This window comes from Chinchilla lanigera, unplaced genomic scaffold (genome assembly GCF_000276665.1).
Source record: "Chinchilla lanigera isolate Chin_1 unplaced genomic scaffold, ChiLan1.0 scaffold00059, whole genome shotgun sequence".
Classification (NCBI taxonomy): Eukaryota; Metazoa; Chordata; class Mammalia; order Rodentia; family Chinchillidae; genus Chinchilla; species Chinchilla lanigera.
In genome coordinates, this window is record NW_004955460.1 from 12759421 (window position 1) to 12785011 (window position 25591).

General features: G+C 60.4%; 2 protein-coding genes across 3 annotated transcripts in view; one reads left to right on the forward strand and one right to left on the reverse strand.

Annotated features, from left to right (window-relative positions):
- The window catches only part of Ttyh3 (tweety family member 3), a gene marked incomplete at its 5' end in the record, with an annotated part of 30822 nt that extends 23335 nt beyond the window's left edge, over positions 1 to 7487 (forward strand). The window contains 3 exon segments of one of the 2 annotated variants that reach the window (XM_005397873.2): positions 1427 to 1600; positions 2089 to 2164; positions 4519 to 7487. In XM_005397873.2, coding sequence (XP_005397930.1) covers positions 1427 to 1600; positions 2089 to 2164; positions 4519 to 4593 — 325 coding nt within the window. In that variant the 3' untranslated portion in view covers positions 4594 to 7487. 2 annotated transcript variants of the gene reach the window in all.
- Positions 7488 to 14554: 7067 nt separating this feature from the next.
- Positions 14555 to 25092, reverse strand: Lfng (LFNG O-fucosylpeptide 3-beta-N-acetylglucosaminyltransferase). Its single transcript, XM_005397874.2, has 8 exons — positions 22304 to 25092; positions 18010 to 18058; positions 17519 to 17618; positions 17268 to 17421; positions 17103 to 17188; positions 16499 to 16664; positions 15763 to 15848; positions 14555 to 15613 (listed from the first exon to the last, which is right to left on the reverse strand). Exons 1-8 carry the CDS (start codon positions 22715 to 22717, stop codon positions 15547 to 15549), a joined length of 1122 nt encoding a protein of 373 aa, XP_005397931.1. The 5' UTR covers positions 22718 to 25092; the 3' UTR covers positions 14555 to 15546.
- Between the last annotated feature and the right edge of the window lie 499 nt (positions 25093 to 25591).

The window sequence follows — 25591 nt, forward strand, 5'->3', positions numbered from 1 at the left end:
CAGTGATACTGGTGATGGTAATGATGGTGATGGTGGTGATGATGGTGGTGATGGTAGTGATGGCAGTGATACTGGTGATGGTAATGATGGTGATGATGGTGGTGATGGTGGTGGTGATAGTAATGACAGTGATACTGGTGATGGTAATGATGGTGATGATGGTGGTAATGGTAGTGATGACAGTGATACTGGTGATGGTGATGATGGTGGTGATGATGGTGGTGACGGTAGTGATGGCAGTGATACTGGTGATGGTAATGATAGTGATGATGGTGATGATGGTAGTGGTGGCAGTGATACTGGTGATGGTAATGATGGTATATGGTGATGGTGGTGGTAATGATGGTGCTGATGATGGTGATTTGGTAATGATGGTGGTCATGATGGTCTTGGTGTTGATGATGATGCAGGTGGTGATGCTGATGGTGTTGGTGGTGCTGGTCATCATGGTAGCGATGGTGACAGGTGATGGGCATGGTGTTGATGGTAAGGTGGTGACAATGATGGTGATGCTATGGCAGTGATAATTATGTTGATGGTGGTGTTAATGATGGTGATGGAGGTGTGGGTGTCAACAGTGTGAAGTGGTTACAGTGATGGTAATGGAATGGCAATGATGTGGTAATGCCGGTGGTGATGGTGGCTGTGCTAATAAAGACAGCAGCTCCAGTGGAATGGTTAAGAGTGTAGCACTTGAACCACACGGCTGTGTTCAGATCCTAACTCCATCCTTGGAGTCATGGACAATTTTTGGGACTCTTAACTGTCCTGGGCCTCAGTGTCCCTTGCAGTGAACAAGGAGTGGTAGAAAGCCACACTTCAAGAGTTGAATGATGGCAGACCAGCCACGGTGTCTGTGGACCGTGCCCTGGGGCTTAGCTGGTGGTCACTGCTCAGCCAGCAGCTGCCTCTGTCTCTCTTCTGAAGTGCTCACTGTCCAGCAGCCCAGGCCTATGTCCCATCTGGAACAGGCAGGGCGTGGAGGAGCTCCAGAGCAGCAGTGGCCTGGCCCAGGCATCCTAGCTCGCCCTACAAGCACTGTGTGGAGTGTGGGACAGAAAGCCAGAGGGCAGCAAGGCAAGGAATACCAGCTCAGGCTATGTGGTGGTGCAGACCGGCCCTGTGAGACAGCAGAGCACCTGGCCTTATGCTGTTCTCAGGAGGGGATTATGCTCCTCTTTTAATAAGCAGACGGCCATTGCTAACCTGTGCGGGCTGCACATGAGGTGTGGTATGCAGGAGACTTTGTGGTTTCTGAGTGCCCAACCCTAGAGGACAAAATTGAGACTCAGACCTGGGTGACGGGCACAGTGCACAGTGTGCACGGGGCCCAGCGGGACCGGAAGCTGGTCCGCCCCAGAGCCACCTGCAGGCTGCATGCTGGTTCCCCCATGCTGTCCTGAGTGTCACATGACCCTTCCTGCAGGGGCCCTGATGAAGATGGCGAAGAGGAGGTGGCCCCAGGGCCGCGGCAGGTGCACGACAGCCTTTACCGTGTGCACATGCCCAGTTTATACAGTTGTGGCAGCAGCTATGGCAGTGAGACCAGCATCCCGGCCGCGGCCCACACAGTCAGCAACGCCCCGGTCACCGAGTACATGTGAGTCACAAACAGCAGCTGGGGCCAGCCCCAGGAGACAGGCAGGGCCAAGGCCTCCTGGCTCCGGGAGCCCATGGGCAGGTCAGCAGCTGCACCGATACAGCCTGGGACTCCCTAAACAGAGGGGAGGGTCGCGGTGCAGGCTGGGCCCACAGGAGGGGAAAGGGACTGCATCTCAGGCAGCCCTCAGACTTCAGGGCATTGAGAACCCCCTGCCCCTGGGTTAACATGGTGGAGGGGCAGTGGGGGACTACATGGTCAGATGGAGGGCCTAGCTACGTGGTGGGTAGGCAGCCTGGTGGGAGGTGGGCTCTGGCCAGGTAGAGGTGATGGGTGACAGGTAGGTGACAGGTGAGAACCCAGCAGTCCGCCGTGGAGGTCAGCATCAAAGATGGGTGCTAGGCAGAGCCGGCTAGGCATGGGGTCTGCCTGCATAAGAGATGAGCCCTCGCGGGACTGCTGTCCCTTATAGCCTCTCTCTCCCTCAGGAGCCAGAATGCCAATTTCCAGAATCCCCGCTGTGAGAACACGCCCCTCATTGGACGCGAGTCCCCACCGCCCTCAGTAAGTCTCTGGGGAGGATGGGTGGGAGGGACCCTCGGCCTCCAAGGGCTGCGCTGCCCCGCCACTTTCGTGCTGTGGTGTGACTCCCATGGACAGCATGGGCCGTGGGGTGGCTGTGAACTTCTAGTGCCATGCGGGGGCTTCCCAGCCAGGACCTCTCCAATATGCCAGTATGTGGGTGCCCTGGGGTCAGTGACCTTCACGCTTCACTGTGTGGGGCCTGGCACTGTCTCCCCACCTCCCAAGGAGTGACCTTTCCTCCCTTCTTTCCTTCCTTGCTCCTTCCCAAGCCTCCACCTGTGTCTCAGTCTCTGGCTCTTCCAGCCTGGGCCTGGTGTCCTCTCTGGCCTTGAGGGTGAGAGACATGGACAGGAGTGGACAGGGTAGGCTTGCGGTGAGAGAGGAGCCGGTGCCAAGCTCCGAGCCCCAGGCTTCCTAGGGGGCTGGGCCATGGGGCCTGGCCAAGAGGCTGAAGCCGCCTTGCTTGAGAAATCCCCCTGCTGTCCTGTCGTCTCATGGCCGAGTTGGACCTGGGCTGCCTGGATGGAGTCTGTAAGGCCCAGAGGCCATCCCGAGCTGCTGACCCCTAGGCCCAACTGGCTCCACAGCCCCCTCGGGGCTGGCCACGCCCTGGCGTTGAGGACGCCCCCTCTCTCTCTCTCTCTCCTGCACCCCTCCCACCCCGGGCCCTCCTAGCGCTATCTGGCTGCCCTGGACTCTGGCAGCCACGCAGGCTGGCAGTTTAAGCCCTTGGACAGTGCCCGAACGCTGTGGTAGCTGTGCCCTCAGAGTGACAGGTACTGACCCGGCCGGTCCCCACCTGCACGGCACCCGCCTGCGCCTCCATGCCTCCTCCTACCCACCTCTCACTACCGCCTTCTCCCAGCGCTGGCCTCGGGCCCTGTCCCAGTGCCACGCTGAGTGCACAGCCCCGCCACAGAGGCACCGACTGGTCCTCAGTCCGCCTGTCTCGCAGCAGGGGCAGCGAGCCTGATCCCACGTCCCCAGCCTCTAAGGACTCTGCCATCAGCACAAGGGGCCCAGCCCCTCTTGTCACCTCTCAGTGAGGGAACTATGCACCCAGACCCTTGCCTAGTGCCTGGCCCCATCACGGCCCTGCATGTCAGCTGGCACGGGTGTGCACACAGGGCCCCACTGTTCCACGTGGCAGTGCGGGCGCCTCGGGGGCTCCTCCAGGGTCTGGCTGCTCCCTGCCATCTCTGCTGCATGCCCATGGAATGACATGGCTCCTGGTGCTGCTGCTCCTCCTGCCCACTCCATGGCCACCTCATGGCTGTTCGCAACCTTCTAGGCATTCTGGGAAGGCCTCGGGGAACCCCAGGAGCACTGTCCCTCTGGGTCTGGGGGCTGTGGGGACCAGTGTGGGGTCCCTGGGCTTGCAGGAGCCTACCTGGGGCCAGCAGGATCAGCCTGCCAGGCCTCCGTGCCACTGGCGACCTTTGGCACAGCCTTGGCCTTCGGCCCCATCGTGGGCATGTGAGCCACTTGCACACTGCCTGGCCTTGGCACATGCTTTGTGTGCATGCTCCCCGTGAGCACACACAGGCCCCACGCTTTCTCGCACACACGTGCACCGCTCAAAGCCTTCATACTCAGTTGGGTGAGGGTGGCAAAGAGGTATGGCCCGTCTGCAGGGCCAGGCGGGGTGGGGTCCCCACCTGTCACCTCTCCCTGAATGTGAGGCCTAGGACGGCCCTGCAGTTAGTCCTCTCCCTGACCCGAGCAGGTGGCAACAGCACTGCAGCTGGGCGTGACGGGGCAGAGGGCTGTGGCCCTGAGTAGCAGGGCAGGAGGCCAGGGCGACCTCACTCCTATGGGCTCTGGTTGTGACTTGTGGCATGGCCTGGCCTCCAGAGGACCCAGCCTGGCTCCGGACAGAGCTTTGAGGTAGAGGCCTGGGCCTTAGCACACTAGGCAGGCAGCCTGCATGTGGCTTCCAGGTTCTGGGCAGGAGGGGTAGTTACGGCTCTTAGGGGTGTTAAGGCTCTGATGGATACCCAAATGCCAGCAAAGGGGAGAAGAAACTGAATGTGCTCATCTAATCGGGAGTGGGGAGTGGGGAGTGGTCTAGGGTGTGGAGTCAAGGCCAACTTCGGCCCATGAGGGACCACTGCCCCCTTAGCTGCACCCAGTCCTCCCGCCACCCGGAGCCTGGGCCACTGCTCCTTCCCCAGCCCCCTCCCTATGGGGCTCTGCCAGCTGTGCCCCGTGCTGTCTGACTGCCTACCAAAGGCTGGCTCTGGCTCACTCCACCAAGGATCACCCTGAGGAGGCCGCTGGCTGGCCTGGCCCTGCCTGGCCCCTTGCTGACCCTCCTTCCCTCTCTCCTCCAGTATTCCTCCAGCATGAGAGCCAAATACCTCGCCACGAGCCAGCCTCGCCCTGACTCCAGCAGCAGCGGGCACTAGACTGCGCACCGACCAGCCACCTGCCCCATGTGCCAATCATCCCCCCCCCAGGCCAGCACTGCTGCTTCTGCCCTGCGGCTGCCCGCTGGACCCTCCGAACGCCAGCCTGGTCCCTCTGCAGCCCCTTCCCCCTCCTCTCCCCATGCAGGGGGCTGGAGATGCCTGCCCCAGCCTGGTCATCCATCTGGACAGACACTGCTGCCACCCTGGCCTTGCCTGGCCACCTGCTTCCCACATCTCACTGTCCCCTCACACTCACCAAGCCCTGCTGTGTGCCAGGAGCCCCTGTCCTGACCTGCTCCCTCCGCAGATGGCCCTCCCGACTGCCTGCCGCACTCCTCGGCCGCACCCCCACCCCTTCCCTTCCACGGTGCTGAGCTCTTCCTGCCGCCCCCACCCTTGCTTCCGTGGATCACTTCCTAGTTCACAGGCAGAGCAGCAGCCCCTCTGCCTGGTGTCGCTGGCCGCAGAGGGACAGATGGTCTCCGCACGTAGGGACCCTCCACACGCCTGTCTCTCTACAGCAGCAGGCACCTGCCCTCTCATCCACGCAGCTGCCCTGACTACCGCCTCACCTCCCGCCATCGCCCAGAGCCTCGCTCCAAGGAGGTGTTTCCTCTGCCTCCTGCCCAGCATTGCTTCGTCCCCAGTGCTCACCCTCCCCAAGGCACCCATCCCTCCATGGACAGCAGGTGCGACACAGAGCCCGGTCACTCGCTGGCCTCCCAGTGCTGGCCACCTTCTTGGTGCCAAACCCCCTCCTCCCACCCCAAAGACTTGGCAGCTTCATCCGGTTTGTTTTTTGCACTAACCATGTTTGTCATCTCTAGGGCAGGCTGGGGCGGCCGCTGAGCTGCACTGCTGCCCCGGCCCTCCCTTGGTTCCATTCCACCCAGGACAGATGCAGTGTCCCTGGAGCCCAGCCTCGGGCTGGGCCTGAGCCAGCTGTGAATGTGCACCCAGCCCTTGCTGCCCTTCTTGGGACTAACCACTAACCTCACTCCCAGCCTCCATGGGCGCCCCTGGCCACCCAGAGCCAGCGAGTGTGACCCAAGTCCAGCCCGGAGCCGAGGCCCAGGATGGCCAGCTGGAGCCAGGGCTGGAGTAGCAGTTTCTTCATGGGGTGCTGCTGGGGACAGGCTGCAGATGGACAGGCAGCCCGAAGGGCCTGGAGACCCCTCCCCTTCCGGGCAGGTGCTGCCTAGGAGGACCACGTCCTCGGGGCCTTGGGCTCAGGTTGTCATGACTTCAGTCTCCTCCCTGTGAAGCGGGAACAAGGCTTCCCGATGGTGCTTTTGGCTTTGGTGTACGATGTTTGCTGTGCTTCCTGCCATTGGGGGGTATAGAACCAGCCCCCAAATTAGGACCTTGAGGTTCTGCCCCTGTTGGCTCCAGCTCTGGCCCAACCAGTTGACATGGTGTAGTCTGGTTCGGTCTATGGCCATATGTGACCAGGGTGGCCAGAGGCCGTTGGCCAGCGTGGCAGGGCCAGGCAGACCCGTGGCTCTCCCTCCTGGAGCAGCAGGCAGTTGCCTACCCAGAATTACCCCCTCCCAGGGTGACCTTCACCTGCCCTTCCTCCAAAAACCCTTCTTCGTGCTGGTGTGTGGGACCAAAAGGGGATGGGCAGGGGAGGTAGCAGACCTGGGGCCCCCGGCCTGTGTATTTGAGCCTCTGGTGTGATCAAACTTCATGGAAGGGACTGTCCTGCTCTAAGTGGGGGGAGCCACTGAGGCTGGCCACAGCCAGGCTACTCGGCCTGCTGCAGGCGCGTTCCTGGCCGCGGGTCTGGAGGGCAGTGCCTGCCGTGTGCTCCAGGACCCGCTCAGAAGCACAAGCGCTGCCAGCGGCCAAGAGCCACTCACAAGGTGAATGTACATAGCATGAGAGGCAGGCGCTGCCCAGATACGGCCATGAACCTATGTTATCTTGGGAGTCCTGCCATCGTGTGTGTGTGCGTGTGTGTGTGTATGTGTGTGCACGCTCACATGCGTGCTCTGTCTGTGACTCTTCACCCACTGAGGCTGAAGAAAGGAAAGGGGAAGAAATTGAGGGGTTCACACCCCAATTTCAGCGGCTCCTGCCCTTGGTTTTCTTTCTGTTCTGAGTTTTGGTGCCCCTTTCATGACCACCCTGCCCAGCCACATCACTGCACCTCCTGTGGTGTCAGGCTAGAGGCACCTGCCACTCCCACTCAGCCCTCCTGGGCTCTGGAGCATGGGTGAGGCTTGGCCACGTGGGGAGAAGGAGTCCACGGAGGCTTGGCCGCCGCCTGATCCCAGGGCCCTACCAGGCCCCCAGGAGGGTCCAGCAGGGGCAGCGGACACAGTGATGGGTTTCCCCTGCCGGCATCCAGCCCCAGCCCTCCCAAGTGAGTTGAGGTGGGGTAGTGGGAGGGCCTGGCTGGGAGCACCCCGACCCTTCTTCTGACACCACCCCATCTCACTATGCAATTCCAGGTCCCTCCCGTTGACCCCCCTACCCAGGTCCTAGCTCTGCGCAGCCCGGAGGCGGATGAGTTGGCAGCCCCGGGCCCCAGAGACCAGGGCCTTTTGTGTGGGAATCTTCGTTTAGCCATGATGCTTGCGCACCTGCCCTATTTGTTATATATATGATTTTGTTAAGCGCTCCCTCCCCGCCGCCCTCGTGCATCTTACCCCGTGTGCATTAACACCCAAGCTGCACCGGGCCCACACCCCTCAGCCTCTGTAGGCCCGTGGCTGTGTGTCCTGTCGCTGTGTTTTTGTTTTTTAAAACTGGGTTTTGGGTTTGATCTTTATTTCTTTTGGGGGACTTTATTTTTCTTGGCAAATACTAAAAATCTCGTCGATGTAATTTCTGTGGTTTCTATTCAGCTTGGGTTTCATGTTTTAAAATAAACACATTTTAAAGAACAGGTGGCTTCTGAGTTCAGCAGGAAGGTCCCTGGCTCTAGGCCACGTGTAGGGTGAGGCGGGGGGCTCGGGTGAGTGGGGACAGACCAGCAGGACTGCGCGGGGTTGGGAAGGAGAACTGACGAGCTCCAGGAAGACACCAGGACTGAGTGAGCGCCATGGTCTCCGTGAAGGTGGGGGGTCACTGGGTGGACGGGGCCTTGCGGGCCTGCAGCTGGCTCTGAGGGTTGCAGTGGGCATGTTAGTGCGGTTATGGATGGGGAGAGAGCCTGGCTTTGCAGCCCCACTGTGTAGCATAGGATGAAGCATCGGGAGGCTGGGAAAGGTCCCCAGCAGAGGTGACGGCCCTAGAGCTGAGGCCGAGGATGGAGCCATGGGGCTGGGGGTCCCCACTAGTCTCTTCATCCTTCCATAAGTAGCAGCACAGCGCTTCAGTGATCCCTCCACCTCTGAGGTGGGAATGACCAGGTTTCCTAAGAAAAGCATGTTCCGGGCAGAAGGCAGCTCCCCGAGGCCACACAGCACATAGCCCTGCAGGTGGCGGCACCCACCTCCCAGGGAGACATCAGGCCTGTGAACTTGGCAGGGCCTTTGGCCAGCAGTGTTTGGGGCCTTGGAAGACTCCTGGGGCCCTGGCTTCCAACTTGGGCTCACATGGACACCAGGAGGAAGTCACCAGCAGCCTCAACTAGAGCTTACAAGATAGACTGTGCAGCTGGGTGTGGTGGTGCACACCTGTAATCCCAGGACTGCAGGAGGCTGAGGCAGGAGGATAGCCGTGAGTTTGAGGCCAGCCTAGGCTATGTAAATGAGTCCAAGGCCAGCGTGTACTACATAGACCTTGTCTCAAAAAAAAAAAAAAAAAATTGGCAACACTGCAGAGAAGGGGCACAGGGCAGGAGTGCTCTGGAGAGGACGCTGAGCTCCAGGAGCACAGACATGAGCAGCTCCAGTGTCATGTGACAAGGAGAGTGACCTGGGGACCATGGGGCCTTGGGGCCTAGGCACCCAAAAGAAAAGAGAGCTGCAGGCTTGAAGTGGCAGCCAGGGGTCATGAATGCAGATACACCCTGCACTGTGGGATCAGTCCCCCGTGTGTATCAGGGAGGGTAAAAACTAACATCCTAGCTGGGTATGGTGGTTCATGCCTGTAATCCCAGCACTCTGGGAGGCCGAGGTAGGAGGATCACAAATTAGACTCCAGCCTGGGCAATTTACTGACTTAGTGAGTCTTTGTCTCAAAATAAAAAGAAAGAGCTGGGGATATAGCTCAGGGCAGAAGCCCTCGGTTCAGTCCCCTGGACAAGAGGAAAAGAAAAATAAAACATCCTGGTGCCTTACCAGAGGTGGTGAACTCACTCAGAAGGTGTTAGGTTTGGCACTGTTCTAGGCACCGTGTGTAGCAGTGAAGCATAGCCCTACCCTGCTAATACTCCAGTGGGAGCATAAAACGAAGTGACAGAACCAGTGAAGGCATAAGTGCTGCAGGACAAAGAGCCCTGGCTTGCGGTAGGGAGGCAGGCAGGACAGGCGAGCTTCTGACAGTCAAGAGAAGCCTCCCTGTACATGCAGTGGCCCTGGAGAGACCGGAGGTCAGGGCTCACGTGCGGCCTCACTGCTGCTGGAACAAATTGCTGTGAACTCAATTGGCTTAAAGCAACTGAATTACCATATGGTTCTGGAGGTCAGAAGTCCCTTTGAGCTCTGAGTCAAGTTCATAGGGCTATGTTGCCCTTTCTGGGGCCTTCAGGGGAAAAAGCCTAGGAGGGTGGCCTCCTGCCCTTTCTAACTTCCAGAGGTGCCCACATTCCTTGGCCCTGGACCCCTTCCTCCCTCCTCAAAGTCAGCAGCATAACACCTTGGATGTGTCATTCTGACAATGCCCCCCCCACCTCTCTCAGGGCTGGTTACACCCATCCTACCTGGTTAATCCACAGTAATCTCATCTCAAGATCCCTTTTGCCATGTAGTCACATAATCACAAGTTCCTGGAATAGGATGTGAACATCTTTGGGGGCCATTATTCTGTCTACCATGGAAACTTGCCTTAGGGCTATGTGAGCAAAGAGGGTTCCAAGCAGACAGATCAGCCAGTGCAAAGGCTCTGAGGCAGATCCTGCTGTGGTGCTTTGAATAAAAGAGAAGTGGTTGGAGAGGAGGGAGGGAGAGGGAGAGTGGCTAGAGCTGGAGGATTACAAAGGGCCTGTGGGTCCTGTCAGAATTTTGACGTTTATCTTGAGGGAGTTATGGCAAGTCTGAGCAGTGTGATGTTCATTTTAACAGGATCGTCCTGGCTGCTGAGTGGGGAAGGGGACACAGCAGCAGCCGCTGACAAGTTAGGAGGCTCCTGCCATAGTGCAGGTGAGAGCAGCTGGCAGCGAGGCTGGTGCAGGGCCGAGGCTGGGACTGACAAGCAGGGGTTGGCTTCTGGAGGGAAGGTACTGCCAAGAGCACTTCCCGACGGGCCAGCCGTGGAGGTGGGGTCTGGGACCAGCTTTGTCATAACTGAAGGCATGGGGTGAGGTCAGAGGTCCAGTTAGGCACCCACTGAGCCACAGGTCTGTTTGACATCAACAGCACAGGGCTGGGGGCTCAGGGAAGAGCTCCACTGCAGTCTCTGGAGGAAGCCCAGGGTGCATGTGTTTTAGGGTGGGAAATGACAGCACACTGGTAGGGCTGATAGGGCCCACCCAGCACAGAAAAGAAAGTGTCAGGGAGAAGGGGAAAAGCAATTGACAGATTTTCCCCCCTCAGCACTGGGGTTTGAATACACGGCTTTACACTGAGCTACTTCCTCAGCCCCCGCCACCACCAACTTTTGATATAAGATCTCGCTAAGGTGCCCAGCCTGGGGTCAAACTTTCCAATCCTTCTACTTCACCTGCTGGGATTACAGGTGGTGGCACCCCACCTGACTAGGACTTCTTGAGTAGCCAAGGAGGTTTAGGAGCCATGGCCAGGGGAGGGCTGGTTGCAGACACACGTGGCCAGCCCTGGGTGGGGGCTGGGAGGGTGGGTTGGCAGGGTCCTGTGAGATAGGAAGCAAGGTGGTTAGCGAGAGGCTGGGGAGGGGGTAGGCTTGCAGGAGAGGAGTTGGGGGGCACTATGGAGGCCCCCCTGAGGTCCAGAGTCTGGAACAAAGTGAGACTAGCCTGGGGCAGAAGCCACTTTTCTCGGGTCACATGTAGCCTCTACAGCAGGTGGCCAGCCTCCTAGGACCAGGGCCCGGGTGCTAGCCTGGCCCACAGGAGACATAAGCAGCAGTGAAGCTGGAGGTGAGATCAAGCCTACGGAGCCTGACTGAGACTTCAGCCAGATGAGAACAAACCCTCGAGGGGGGTCCGTGGGAATGGGAGAGCCCTTAAGGTCAGGGTAGGCGGGGAGGCAGAGCAGATGTGGGAGGCAGGAAGCGGAGAGGCTGGGGGGTGCGGGGTGGAAGGTGGCACAGGCAAACGGAGCGCAGCCTCACCGAGGTCTCCAAGGATGGATGGGACTAGACGTGCAGGAGACAGCAGCCAGGAGCCAGGAATTGAAATCTCCCCTGAGCGAGGGGCTTGTGAATACTTACGCGCGAAGCAGAGATCTAACGCTTTGGAGGGACACCATAGTTTGGACAAGAAAGGCTCTGGGATAGGCAGGTGCCAGCAGGGGGCGCTGGGGCTCGGAGCAGCGGCGGAGGGCGCGCTCCACTGGGGCTCCTGCCCGGGAGTACAGGGACCAGCATCCCCCAGGCACCCAGAGGTGCTGTGCGGCTCAGCTGGCAGGCAGGAGCCCGCTGGGGAAGAACAGCACGGTTCCCCTGCGAGGATGTGTTATCAGACACCTCTCGCTTAAGACTGCAGGAAGTCTGGGGCTCCCTGGGACCGCTGGTTCTACCCCAATGCTTGACATTCCCCATTTTTGATGAGTCAGATGCTGGTAAATGTGCTCCGTGTCGTTGGTAACGGTGTGCAGTGAGCGTCGAAGAGCAAGCACAAGCAGTGATGATCACTTCCTCCCCTTGGCCCGCACACCTGGGTCCCAGAGAGGATCTCAGGAATGGTAGGATTCAGACGGGAGATGGCATTGGCTGTTGCCGCCAGGCGGCGCCCAAGGACTGTGGCCGGTTGTACTGCGGGAGTAGAGGCTGGGAACTGGGTGCTAAGAATACACTGGGGAACAGCCACAACTCTGGGGCCCCATTCTGCATGACAACATCTGGACAACCTCTAGGGGTCGAGATGAGGGACCTCTTGGCCCCTGAGTCCCTCCTAAGGACGTCCCAAGTGCCTTCCCGGGGTGCTTGGCTCGCTCAGGAGAGCTGGGCGGGGTCACCTCCCTTCTGGGCGGGGGCTGGGGCAGCAGGTGGCCTCTGGTGGCAGAAGGTCTAGCGATTTGTCTCACTGACACAAGACTGCCTCTGAGCCTGGGCCTCTGCTTCCCTCGCAGGTCCAGAGAAGCGGCTTGGAGAAGCCACCCAGCAGGTCTGCTCTGCCACCTGCTTGCTACTGCGGGGGTGGGGGGACCAGGTGTGGTGGGCCGATCTGGGATCCCGACTCCACCGCCCACACTGCCTCCTAGGCTTCAGTCCTCCAGCCAGTCCCCCCTCTACACTTTTCCCTGGTCCATGCCAAGGGGAACGTCCAGCTCTCCCCACTTTACAAAGCCTTCCCACTGCAGCCAGAAAGTGCCTCTTCCGGGATGTCAGCTCTGGGGACCCCAGTGGGAGTCCATGTATCCCAGACCCGGCTCAGCCCTGTCAGGCACTGCACCGCCTTCCCCAACTCACCTGGAAAGCGGAAGCTGGGGTGGGGCTGAGGGCTGAGTCTTGCCCCCTCCCTGAGGACCCAGCAACCTGTGGTTTTACTTTTGAGTTTCACAAATGATGGGCAGTTTTGGAAGGAACCAGCCGGGACTCCTCCTCACCGGCCCCAGCCTGGGTGTGGGTTGGCAGGATGATGCCAGCGTACGTGAGGGGGTGGGGAGCCATCCTCAGAACCTGCCTGTGGGGAGAGGCGGTCCCTCTTCTGCCTGGGTGGCTCAGAAACCCCTTCCTCACTGCCTGCGGGGTTAGGAGGAACCAGGCACCTGCTGCCTTAGGGCCCCCCTCAACCTGCTTCCCCTTCTGGGGGAGCCACTTCCCTGCTCAGCTTCTCCTTGGGACAGGAGGGGCCAGAGGCTGCTGGTCTGTGTCCCTCCCAGGACCTTTCCTCACCAAGTACAGGCCCAGGCCAGGGAGGGCAGGGCAGGGCACCCCCACACTGCTGTTCCCATTTCAGATCATCTGGCCAGCTGTGATGATGGACAGGTGGTCCCAGTACTAAAAGACAGCCCACCTGTCCCAGGTGTCCACACAGCTGTCCCAGCCACTATGCCCTGCCACACCTTGCTTCCCTGCCCCCTCCTGTCTACAGCTCTTTCAGGGACACTGGGGGCAGCTGCTGAGGCAGCGTAGGGGACCAAGCGGAGAGCACCCCGCCTCTGACTCACCCAGGCAGGAAGGAGGCCCCTGGGCTGTGCCCACAGCCTGTTCCGCTGCGACACCCCCACCCACCCAAGTGTCAACTTCCTCGTCCAGAAGACCATCCTGCACCATCCAAGAGTACATGGCCACTGTCTCTACCAGGCCCTGCACCCTGCTGACACCAGGGACAACAGCAGCAGTCTGGGGGCACCCCCACAACGGAGGCCAGGACACACGGGGGTGAGGGGCTGTGCTTTCCCCCCACTCTGACCTAGCCGCTGGCCACACCCCACAGTGCCACGGCCTTTGGAAACCACGCCCTGCTGCTGAGTCAGGCCTCTCCATGGTCAGGCCCCAGCCAAGGCAGCCGCCAGCAGAGGCTAAGAGGAAGGGAGCCTGGTGCGGTGCTGTGCCCATGGGCGAGTGTCTGGCGGGGAAGGGGGAGAGGCGAGTGAGGGTCCAGTGTGTCAGGGAGGGGGAGCTCTGCCTGTAACAGTGAACCACAGAAGCAGAGTAGAAAGGGGGACCCCGGAGCAGCCGGGCCAGAGCAAGTGCCTGTGGGGGGGAGGGGGAGCAGACGGTGGGGAAGGGGGCAGCTCAGTCTGCAGAGGAGGAAGTGAGGCAGCAGGAAGGGGGTGGGGCGGGGATTCCCCGACTGCAGGCTAGGTGGACCTCAAACGCTGGCTTTGAGCAAGGCCCTTGCTGCGCTGCTGCCCTTAGATGAGGAGTCTGGACCCTTGCCCCAGTTTCTGGGACTTGTGAAGGTGAAAGCAGGTCCAGCCAGGCAGTGGACATTTGGGCACTGCCAGCCTGGGAGGGCCCTCCAAGCTCCCCATGACAGGAGAAGTTGGGTCTAAATCTTAGCAGCAAAAAAAAAAAAATCAGCAGCAGCTTCAATGCCTGACCTTGGGCATTATCTGCTCTGGGCCTCAGTTTCCCCATCTGTAGAATGGACTCTGTGGGTTTGGAATGGGGATGAAGGTGGTTAGGAGGTGCCAGGCTCATCTATAGTAGTCACTGATGCTCTTATAGGAGGGAATGACCTTCAGAGCCTAAGGCTGCTCCCTTGCTGGTCTGTAGCCCCTGATGCCTGCCCCCCAGCGACTACACTGCTCTGGGCTGGCCACTCCTCTCAGGCCCCAGCCAGCAGATATTTATTTAGAGACAGGGTCTCGCTAGGTAGTGCAGACCGGCCTCAAACTCACAGCAATCTTCCTGCCTCAGCCTTCTGAATGTTGGGATTACAGGCGTGCACCATCAGCAGATATTTTAACCTGAAGTTTCCTTCCAAAATAGTTGGCTTATACGATCTTGTTGTTTGGGGTCCTGGAGGTTGAACCCAGGAACTTTGCATTGAGCTACATCCTCAGACCTTTTTATTTTTTGAGACAGGATCTCAATAAATTGCCCAGGCTGGGCTTGAAATTGCAATCCCCCCTCAACCTCCCAGAGTGCTGGGGTTACAAGGGTGCACCACCTCACCCGGTGGGCTTGCAGCATTTTCTATTTGCCTGCTCTCCATGGAGCAGACCAGTTCTCCCCTTCCCTCATCCCTTGGCCCTCTGGAACCAACATGATGGGCCTGGGACTCAGGCCCAACTTCAAGTCAGGACCAAGAGCCGGGTTGCTGCAAAGAGCACCTTTATTCACAGCAAAAGGGCGTCACCATAGCAACAATACTCCAATTCCCTGAGAGTTTCTCCCTTATGATCCGCTTTCCTAGCTATGTCTTTGCAAAGAGAACACAGAATACAGGACACACCCCGCAGACCAGGTGAGCCACACTGAGCCAGGTGGTCTGGAGGCAGGAAGAGAAAGGGATTCCAGATACTGGAACACATAAATACAGAGCAGGTTAGACATTCCCAGGTCAGCTTTGCAAACAAACGGGATCCCAAGTTTGGCTTCTGCTTTTTCTGATCCACAGAAAACATAAAATAAGACCCTCCCCACCCACCCCTGAAAACAACACACAACCCCCCCTTTTTACCCACCCCCTTTCAAAAACAGCACAGTAAAAAAATACTGTCACAATATTTACAGACACACCCACTGTGGGCGACATTCTCTCTACTTTGGAGAGGAGATAAAATGCTCAGCTCTGACTCCCCCAGTCGGGGGGAGACAAAGGCAGGATCTAGGGGGCTGGGAAAACCCCCAACCCAAGAGGGTTGTTCACTAGCTGCACAACCACTGGGGAATCCTGGGATCACTGGGATGGGGCGGCGGCTACTGTTACTCAGAGCCACACACGGTGCCAGAAGTCCCAGGAGGAGGGGCACAGGTCTCTCACCCCCAAACCAGCTTCCCCTGCCCCAAGCTCAGGGCTCCAGGGGCACAGAGGGGCACCCACATCCCTGCAGAGAGGCCCTGAGCAACAGAGATCCAAAACTTAAAACAACAGAGAGCTGCCTACAGAGGGACCACAGGGTGTGGGGTCCTCCTGCCAGCTCCTGGAGGAGCGGAACTGCCCAGCAGCCCGCTGCCCAGTGGGCAAGTGACATACACACAGGGCCCTGGGGGAGCCTTAGGGCCAAGGCCAGGGCAGCACAACAGGGGTCCCTGGGCCCTTTGGATACCAGGGGCACCCAGGGACAGGGATCTCAGCCATGGCTGCTAGAAGATGGCGGTGCGGGGACACCAGGGTGTGTCCGGGTACAGGTGGCAGTGGATGGAGCGGAACCTGCAGGGACAGAGCGGAGGGCTGGTCCATGCAGGGCAGGGTGCCAGGCGCCACTTGCAGTCCTGCAGCACCCAAGGAGGCTCACCCACCCCCCAAGAAAAGAGCCAAAGACACCAGCTGCAGTCCTGCCGATGCCTCAGTTTCCTCACCTGGATGGGTCAGCCTCCACCGAGAAGGGGCCCTTCACATGGACAGCATTCCGCTTGTTTTCAAACATGCCATAGCTCAGGGTCACCTGCGGTGGGGGGAAGGGTCAGGTAATGCTGGAGGGGCCTGGCTGTGGCTGGGCCCTGGACGGGATCCCCCTGACTGAGGACGCCTGCTCCAAGAAGCCCAGGAATGAAGTCACAGGGCTGCAGCTGTGAGCAAGGGACTAGCTACTGACTCCGAGCGAAAGACACAGAGCAGGTGGGTTCGCCCAAAGATGAAGGATGGGAGGATGGCACTGGTGGAGAATCTCCTCCTGACCTTCCCCTTGATTCACTTTTTCTGTGGTACTGGGGATTGAACCCAACACCTTAGTTAGCACTGAGCTACATCACCCGGCCTTTACTGAGTTTTATTTTGAGACAGGGTCTTCCTAAGTCACTAAATTGCTCAGGGTGGGTTCAAACTCGTGATCTATACACTCCTGCTTCAGCCTCCCAGACTGCTGGGATTACAGTCACACACCACCCCACCTGGCTTGACCTCTTCTTTAAGGTAGTGATCCAACACCAGTGTGGCCCGTCACCCTCCGCCATAGCTGACCCCCAAGGTTCTGTGAGATGGTGTTGGTCAGTGCAGAGCTCTACCCCCTCACTCCTCACCCCGGAGTCCCTCCTGGTTCTATGCTCAGCTCTTCCTGTGCTCATTCAGTCCTGGCCGGGCCCAGGGACGACGCACCTGCTCGTGGAGCTCGGAGGCAGGCACCTGTTGCAGGTTCTCCAGGTGCGAGTGGAAGAGGCCACTGCGGATGAGGGGCACGCCCAGCAGAGCTTCTACAATGTAGCCCACAGTGCAGTCGTCTGGCAGCCGGATGCGCTCTGCAGTGCTCATGAAGTGGCCACCGCTGCAGGAGGGAAGGCGGGGACAGTGAGCTGGGGCAGCTGCCCGCGGGGGGCCTGGGCAGGGCTGCACAGACTGGCGGAGAAGCAGTTGTGCCTAGGGGCAGGGTTAAGCACATGCTGTGTCCCCTGCCCCAGTGCCACTTCCTCCTCCACACCAGCTCTGCTGCTCCCCAGTTCTGAGTGTGTACCGGAGTTTCTAACACAAGAAGGCGCCCTGTCCAATGGCACAGGGGGTGCTACTGACCCTGGTGCCTGTGCTGAGCAGGGCGGCTGTGGAGGAAGCGGCTGTTGAGTGCAGCTGACTTGGAAGCCTGGGGAAGGACCCGGCAGGAGGCAGGCAGAGCCAACACACAAGCCTGGGACCCCGCTGTGGGGCAGACTAAGCAAAGCAGGCCTGCAGTCCCACAGGGCACGCGGGACCCCGAGACCTAGACACTTACCTGGCCCACGGGCTCATTTTCAGCGCCAGCCCTCGGCTGATGCAGAAGCCAGCCCCACCAGTGGCAAACCAGAAGTGGACAGGACGCTGGGGACAGGAAGATGTCATGAAGCTGCAGGGCACGACAGTCACCAGCCCCCACCCACCCCAGGTGCATGGAACTCACCACCCTGTTCTCGCTGACGCGCTCGGTGGCCTGGATGGGCCGGTCCAGGCTGGGCTTGCCGATGTAGATGTCCTGGGTGTGCGGGTAGCTGGCCAGCAGCCGCAGCAGGGCCCGCAAGTTGACATAGTTGTCATCGTCCACATGGCAGAACCATCTGAGGGCAAGGCAGGGCCATGAGAAGGGTACCTTCAGGCAGGGAAAGGTGCCGGCAGGGTGTGGGCAGGGCTGGGGAGCTCCTGGGACCAACTCACTTCCTCCCGGACTCAATGAAGTGGTCATACTCCACAGCCATCTTGCAGGACAGCGCCTGGCGGCTGTGGGCAGCTGAGCAGTTGGTGTTGATCACGTTGCCTGCGGGGTGGGGGTGCTATGAGGGCCTGGGCACCAGTAGGGCCCCCTAGGTACCCCCCTCACCCTAACGCAAGTCTGAAGCCTTGGACCCTCCCTCAGCCCATCCCCTCCCCAGGGCGCCCCGCCCCTGCCCATTCAGCCAGCTTTTTCCCAGCACCCGCCACCTGTTGCCGCTGGCCTGGCTCAAAGGGACCTTGGGGGCTGAAAGGGCCTCGTTTGCATGAGAATCGGGGGCCCCGAGTGGTGGGGCGGAGCGTTGAGCAAACCCTTGAGTAAACTGCCCTCCTAGCCCCTCGGCCCCTGACCTCTCTTGGCCCCTGTAGAAGAGGAAGGAGGGACGTTTGCTCTCAAGGAAGGCGCGCCCCCCCTGCCCCGCAAGCCCAGGGCTCACCCGTGTGCCTGGCCAACACTTCATCCTCCCCGTCCGTGAAGATGAATGTCTGGAAGGAGAGACACGACCCTGAGCTGCAGCTAGGTGTCTCTGACCCTAGGCCATGGTGGCAGCGGGGGGCAGTGCTGGGTCCCCGGAGTTTGGCAGCTACAGCTCTGGACAGTCCCTCCCACCCACACTTACCTGCCTCCCACACCCCCACTGCTTTTGCCACCTGAGAGAATCAGGGTTCGAGCGCCCAGGGTGAGTGGCAGCTGGGTGGGGGGCCTCACTCTGTAACCTCGACAGCTGGGCCCAAGGTCACCTAGGCAGCTGGGAGGCACGAGGCAGGTGGGGCACCCCACCCACCCACCGTAAACGGCTCCTAGCCAGCCCGCCCTGCGCACCTGGTGGCACACACCCTTATTGACACAGTGCCCGTCTGTGGGCTTCAGGGCCACGGGAGGGGGCAGGGGACAGGCAAGAGCTTTGGGAAGCCATGTCTCAGTCACTTGGTTCGGGGACAAAGGCCTTTGCTGGGTGTCTGCCAAGCCCTGGCAGACAAAGGGCCCAGAGGGAGGATGAATCACCAGGCATTGTCGGCTGGCTTTGTCCTGGACTGAGTGGTGAGGGGTGCCGGACGGCCTTAACTCGGAGAGTTAAGCAGGAGTGGCCATGCCGTCATTACCATACAGCTGGCCTGGTTAACTGGGCCAGGCTGGGCAAGAGGTCCTCGGGCAGGGGTGTGGCCACCGATGCTGCAGCCCAAGACTGTGGGTTAAGCTCACCCCCAGTGTGAGACCAGTGTGACCCGTCATCCTCCGCCACAGCTGACCCCAAGGTTCTGTGAGATGGTGTTGGTCAGTGCAGCGGTGGCAGGGAAAGGCTCAGGTCCCCAGTCCCCGATGAGGGGCCCAGACCCCTCCTGCAGTTCAGGCAAGGGAATGGCTCACTGCAGAGGACTGTGCCCTGCCCAAGGCCAAATCAGAGCTCCACCTGCGCCGGCACCCCGCCATCCTGCCACCCCGCCAGGATTGCTCTGTGGACGGAAGGGGAGGGGGCCGCTGGGGTGGAGTGAGGAGCTGCCGGTGCCCGCCTGGGCCCGTCAGCACACGGGGAGGTATGTGCCTTCCCTCTGCCGGCCCGCCCAGCGCGTGCCGCCCGCCTCGCCCCCGCAGGACTGAGCGCGAGCCTGGGGCGGGTGGGGGTGCTCAGAGCAGACGGTGGCGGGGTTCCCCCATACCCACCCGGCCTTAGTTTCCTTTTGTCTACACACAGGTCCATGGGAGGCCCCAGCACTTGTGGGGCAGGAGTGTATCGCCCCCCTAGTGATCAGGGACCCCTACAGGCCAGAAGGCAGCAATCCGACACAGCTGGGCAGTCCCAGCTCTGGCCCAGCAGGACCCCAGACCCAGGCACACCCTCGAATGAAGCTCCTGGGGTGTAGGTTGCAGGCTCCAAGCTAGAGGATGTACTGATGCCGTCTATATCCTCTCCACGAACCCAACCTCCCCTTCCAGGGCCCGGCAGACACCCTGGACGGGCACAGACTCGCACCCAGCCCCCAACCCGTGCCCCAGCACCCCAGCCCAGGAATGCCGTGGGAGGCGGAGCGGGCTGGCCCATGCAGACGCTCCGGTGAACTGCTGGATTAAAAGGAAAATGCTTTCTTAATGAGATCAAGCGAGGCTTGTTCTCCCTCGCTTTGGTGGTATCCTAAAAACCCAGCCCAGGGCTACAGGAGATTAAAGTCACCTTTGTTCAGCTCGGGAGCAGGGAGGCCTCCTGGAGAACCGCTTAGAGGGCCCCGGTGCTCAGCCTCTATCTCCCCAACATAGCTACCAGGAGAAAAAGAGCAGGGGCTGCAGCCACGGGCCACCCTCCTCCTACTTCGCCCAGACTCAGTTTCCTCCTCTGCAAATGGGCTCAACAGTGCTCATTCATGTGGAGCAAAGTGCTGAAGACAGATTGTCCTTTCCCCAGCCATCACCATCACCACCCCAAGCATACAAGCGGGGAAACCAGGGCCATGGTCACACCTTGAGGCCTCCTAGGAACCTGCATCCCCCAATCACCCCCCAGCTTCCCGAAGGAGGACAATCAGGGTAGTGAGGGCAGCAGTACTGGACGAGGCCCGGCGGGGGGGACACCCACAGGAAGCAGCATTGTTCCTAGAGCCTTGATTCAAAGAAACACAGGATGCCAAGTTCTCCCCCAACCATTGTGGCTGCTGTGGTGGCAGCCGCTGCTGCCTGGCGTGCTCCTGGGAGGTGGGGGAGGAGCAGTAGGCCTGGAGCCAGGCTCTTCACCCTGACCTCAAGGCCCTGCTGACCAGCCCCCCAACCCCCACCTCTCCAGTGGTTGGAAGCTTCCTGAACAGCCCCTGGGGTCTGGGGCTCATGCCAGATGCCCAGATCGCCCTTCCAAGGCACTCCTGACTCAGTAGGGTGCAGCGGGCACCTCCTCCAGGAAGCCCTCTCACCCCCTCCTGCAGGCAGATGCCCATTGGATCTCACAGCCTCTCCAGTGTCCCCCACTGAGACTACGTTTAGTTGCACTGCACAGGCTAGGAAAGTAGGCCCTGTGCTATAAGTTTCAAAGACCCCTGCCCACAACATACAAGAGGGGCTGCGCTTGCTGGGTGCATCTGAGCCGATGGTGCAAACAGATTCGGCCTCTTCTAATGGGGCAACTCTTCAATAGGGTCATCGGGGCCCAGTTCAGTGATGGCCCCAACTCTGAGCACCTACTGGATGCACCTGAGGCCTCCAGGTTTTACCAGCCCTCTTTCTACAAAACCCTGTTGGGAAGGCAATGTTTCCTCCATGGCAGAGATTAAAAAGCTGAGAGTCAGAGAGGCCCTAGGTTTGCTCAAGATTACCCGACACAGCTGAGACAACTAAGACCCCCTGACCATGTCCTCTCTGCAGGAAAAAGTTCCAAACTCCATGATGAGAGGTGCTCACAGCTGGCTGGTGGCAGTCCAGAGAGGGTTGAATGTTGCCCTAGGTCACACCGCAGAAAGACCAAGTGCTGGGGGAGGGGGCGTCCCTGGCTCAGGGATGGAGCCCCACAAGAGTTGTCGGGGTGGGGGGGAAGGCCCCCTCATCGCCAGGCAACCTGAGTGGCCAGCACGGCAGCGGCGGTTCCCATGGAGCAGAGAGCTGCACACAAGAGGCCTGACGCCTTTCTCGCCGGAGAAAGGGGCTTTGTTACCTTGCCCATGGGGCCAGCGTGAGAGCCGCCCAGCGCTGGGAATCCTAACGGCCCGGTCGCCAAACAAAACCCATGGCCCCCTGCCACCCCCTCCTGCCGGCCTCCTGAGCCCCTGGGAAAGGGATGCCTGGTTCCCAGGAGGCTGCCATGGGGTTCCCAGACCTCCTCCAGCCAGGACACTGCTCCCCAGCCCCATCCTGAAATCAGCAGGGCCTTGTATCCCAACCCCCCTTTGCCACAAACGGAGTTCAGTGAGGCCAGAACCCCTGGGTCTTGGGTCCTGGAACAGGGGTTAGGGATGTGGGGTCTTCTCTGTACTCCCATTCTCACCCTAGATACCCGCGAGCCTCCCGACCTGGGGCTGCTTCCCCACTGCCCCTGCAGGCCCCACCCTCTGCCCCTACCCGCCCCAGCCTAACCGTCTTGCTGTAGCCTCAGGGGAGATTTCAAAGTGGGGTGTGTCTTCATTATGTCTAGGAACGTGATGCCCAACTGGGGAGTGAAGCGCAAAGATCGAGGCCTCAGGGAATCCAGCATGAGGGGAAAGGATCTCACAGATCCCCAGTACCCCAGGACCCCAGTACCCAGTATCTTTCTTTCAGGATGCACTTTCCAGGGCCCACCAACAAACAGTGACTTGACCCCTACCACAGCAAACTGAAATGAGCAAGGGACCCAGTCTCGGGCCCAGGGGTCCTATGCCCTCCCCTCACTTCCAAGGCAGGTGCCCTTCTCCCTGGGAGGGGTCGGTGCCCCAGGGGGATGTCCCTTAATGGGCTGGAGCAGAATATGATAGGGGACGTTTCGGGGAAAATTAAGGCCCATTGCTCGCTGTAGTTTGGAGAACAACATCACAAGAACCAACCCCAAACTCTGAGGCTGCTGTAGGGTCGGTGCAGCCACCCAGTCTAGCAGAGGTGCCCCACCCCGCAACAGTCCCACAACTGTACGGAAAGTGGCCTCCAGGAAGGAAACAGGGCTCGAGGGGGCTGGATCGGCGTCGCCGGTCCCCTAGGTAGGTGACAGGGATGTAGCTGCCCCCCGCGGTACAAGACGGCGCGCCCCACTCCACCTGCCTGGCTAGACCTCCCGGACTCACCATCTCCTTGTGGCGCGAGATCCAGGTCTCCAGCAACAGGTCTAGGCGCGCGCGGTGAAACTTCCTGGTGGTCTTGACAGCGATGAAGACATCGCGGGGAACCAGCGGCTCGGCCAGGGTCCGCGGGTGGCCTTCGGCAGGACGGGGGGCGCCACCGGGCAGAGGGCCCGTCTCCCTGCGCGCGCGAGTCAGCAGGCTGAAGTACTCGGACAGGCTATGCACCTCGCGGGCGAGCACTCGAGGCGCTGCTGCCGCCCCCAAACCAGGAGCTGGGGGCACCAAGCTGTGCAGCGCGCGCCGGCCGCGCTCGGCGGGCACAGGAGGCGGTGGCGGGTCAGCCGTGAGCACTAGAAGGCAAGCGAGCAGCGCGCCCGCTAGCCCTAGCAGTAGGCGCCGGCCGCAGCGCTTGAGCATGGTGGGCGCGGCCGGCACAACACAGTACCCGGGTTCTGGGTCCTGCGCCGTCTAACCTCGCGCCACCAGAGTCTGACGCTCTTAAACCCCCGCTCCAGGCCACGCCCCCTCATGCCGATTGGCTCTGGTCCTCAAGGGGCGGGGAAGCACCCACGTGGGTCCGCGGCGGGGGTCTGGGAACCATGGTCGCCCCTCCCCCCGGCACACGTGCACGCCCCGCCCTGACCAGGGTCATCTCCGCGAGCCCCTCGGGGTGGGAGGGGTGCTTGGGGCTTGGGTCGGCCCGTGCCGGATGCGCCAAAAGGGGACACCTAGGCTGACCAGCGCGGGCCTGGGCTGCACTCGGCGTCCGGCACGCGCAAGGGCGCGCCCTCCGCGCTTGGGCCTGGGTGCCTGGACTCAGCTCTGGCTCGGGCGCCCGCAGGGGATGTCCTGACTTCCCTCCCGAGCCCAGCTTCCTCCTCTGGGGACAAGGCGACTGGACAGACAGAAGCCGCCTCTGGATCGTCCCCTCGTTCCAGCGAGAACACCTGTACCAACCTCAACCCTTCTCCCGGCTAACTACTTCCTTGGGCCTGGCTATGGGAGACATCCCCCGAAGTCCTTAAGCGCCCAGTGGCGAGGAGAAACTAAGGCCGCCCCATCCCTTGCGGGATGAAAGGCCGCCTGCGGTCCCATTTGGTCCCTCCGCTCTGCGGCCAGATGTGACCCAGCTGTGCGCCGCTCCGCCCCGCCTTCCCGGCACGCGGCCCCAACCCCAGCCCTTCCCACGGGCCGGTCCGACCCCCTGCACGAGCGGAGGCGGCAGGAATGCGCGCCTGGAGGGAGGGTGAGGGGCTACGGGCCGGAAGTGGCCCGGGGTTCCCCGGAGCGGGCACAGGGTCTGAGCCCCCTTCTCTGAGCGTCTTCCGGGAGAGCAGCTGGGGGTGGCTCTTTGCTCTGCTGCGCCGAGGTCCTGTGCCCGCACTAAGGAGGCCCGGTGCACCCACCATCCCTCCCAGGGTTGGGTCCCCACCAGTTCTGCCCGCTGGCCCCTTTATGTCCAGACTCATCCCTTTTCTGCGTTATGGGCCCTCCTCTGCATGTCAAAGAGGCAGGACAGCGCGACCTCCTCGAATCCTGGCCTGAGAGGTCTGGGACGGCCCTGGACCATAGTAGAGCTCTACAAAGACTTCCTTAATAGACATCTGGCCCACCACCCCCTCCTACCCCCACGGAGAGGCTCTGGCCCATTTGCTGTGGAGGCCCCCAGCCCCTCAGTGTTAGGGTAAGGTGGGGGCAAGGGTTCCCAGGCCTCTTCCGGAGGGTCCCAGGTAATTAGCAGACACCACCTCAGGCAGGCAAATGCCTGTGAGCAGATGGTGCTAGCTGTGCCCAAGTGACAAGTCTCCCATGGCCTCACCTCCTGCCATAAACTCCTCCCCATCAGCCTGACTCCAACCCTGGAGACTCCCATAACTGCAGTGCCTTGGGGGAGGACTCCCCAGGAGCCAGCCCAGCGCCAGCCTCAGCCTCAGTGTCTTTGCCCCCACGTCCTCAGCCCCACCACCAATCCCCACCTGTCTGCTTCCTGACCATTTGGAGTCCGAGCGTCCTCCACCCAGTCATCTCTCTCCTGGACCACTTGGCATCCTGTACCCTGATCTCCCTGTTCCCAACCTGCCTGCCCTATTTATTCTCCATGCGGTAGCAAGCAGCTCTGGTTATATCCACCCCTCTCCAGTTCGCTGTGCTCAGAAAGATCAAGTCCATAGCTTCCCCTCGCAAGTAGATTCAAAGTCTTAACCCAGTGTCCACACAGTTTTTGGGAGTCCAGCCCTGTTTCTTGCTGCTTCTACAGCCTTCCTTATTCCCCAACTGCCCAAGGATGCCTGGCTGCAAAATCTGTGTCCTGGACTTGGAATTCAACTCAAGGGCAAGGAGAGTCAGTGACCACCCCTGGGAGCCAAACATTCTGCAGACTGCCAAGAGGGAACAGGGAGTAGCCATTCTACCTACAACCACCTGGCAGAGTCCTTTAAATCAGAGGGTAGGATTCGCTCAAGCCCTCGAACCCCAGGCCCTCATGCTCCTGGCTGGCTGGCCACTGTGGCTTTCAAATGCCAGGCACTGGGTGCAACGCACCCATTGTACAAAGTGCAAGCTGAGGCTCGGAGCGGGAGCATCTGTACCGAAGGGATCCCTGCAGCCAGGCATGGGTGAATGGGGAACCTAGCTGTGGCCGCTGTTTGGGGAACAGTAGGACAAAGCCTACAGCTTTCTTGTGGGGGCTGCAGGCCTTCGCAAGAGTGATTCTATTTCTTTGCTGTCAGGAGAATGGAATTTCGTGGTGACTCTTTGAGGTCTGAAAACTGGAGGAGGGTGGCTGGCCAGCCACCCCCGCCCCTTCCCCAGCCCCAGCTCCACTCTGAGGCACTCCCTTCCCCCCAGATCCCAAGGCTATCTCCAGAAACTGCTCTCCAGGGAGGTGCTTAGCCCAGGGCAGGAAATGGGGGTCTGGGAGGGGGCTAAAGAGGGAAGGTCAGGTTGGCTGGGAAGCCCCTTGGGACCCTATGGCCCTGGAAGGGGGCTGAGGGAGGATGGTCCCAGGCCCCAGCCCTGGGCAGGATTCCAGGAGCACAGCCAGGCTTCTTGCCTTCCCATCCCAGAGTGGCCACCTTTCAGCAGACCTTGGACTGTGACCTTGCTCTGCTCTCTGAGCCTGTTTCCCCACCTGTAGTATGAGGGTGACTTTTTTTTTTGCAATGCTGAGAATTGAACACAGGGCCTTGCTCGTGGTAAGCAAGTCCCCTACCCTGAGCTACATTCTCAGCCCTTATTGTTCATTTAGAAGGTACTCATGGGTAACAGATCATAGAGTAGCAGCCCAGGGCC

Coding starts and splice junctions, on each gene's coding strand:
- Lfng (XM_005397874.2), bottom strand. CDS start 22,717: ATGCTCAAGCGCTGCGGCCGGCGCCTACTGCTAGGGCTAGCGGGCGCG. Junction 17,189..17,267: donor GCGTCAGCGAGAACAGGGTG/GTGAGTTCCATG, acceptor TCCTGTCCCCAG/CGTCCTGTCCACTTCTGGTT. Junction 16,665..17,102: donor AAAATGAGCCCGTGGGCCAG/GTAAGTGTCTAG, acceptor TCCCTCCTGCAG/CGGTGGCCACTTCATGAGCA.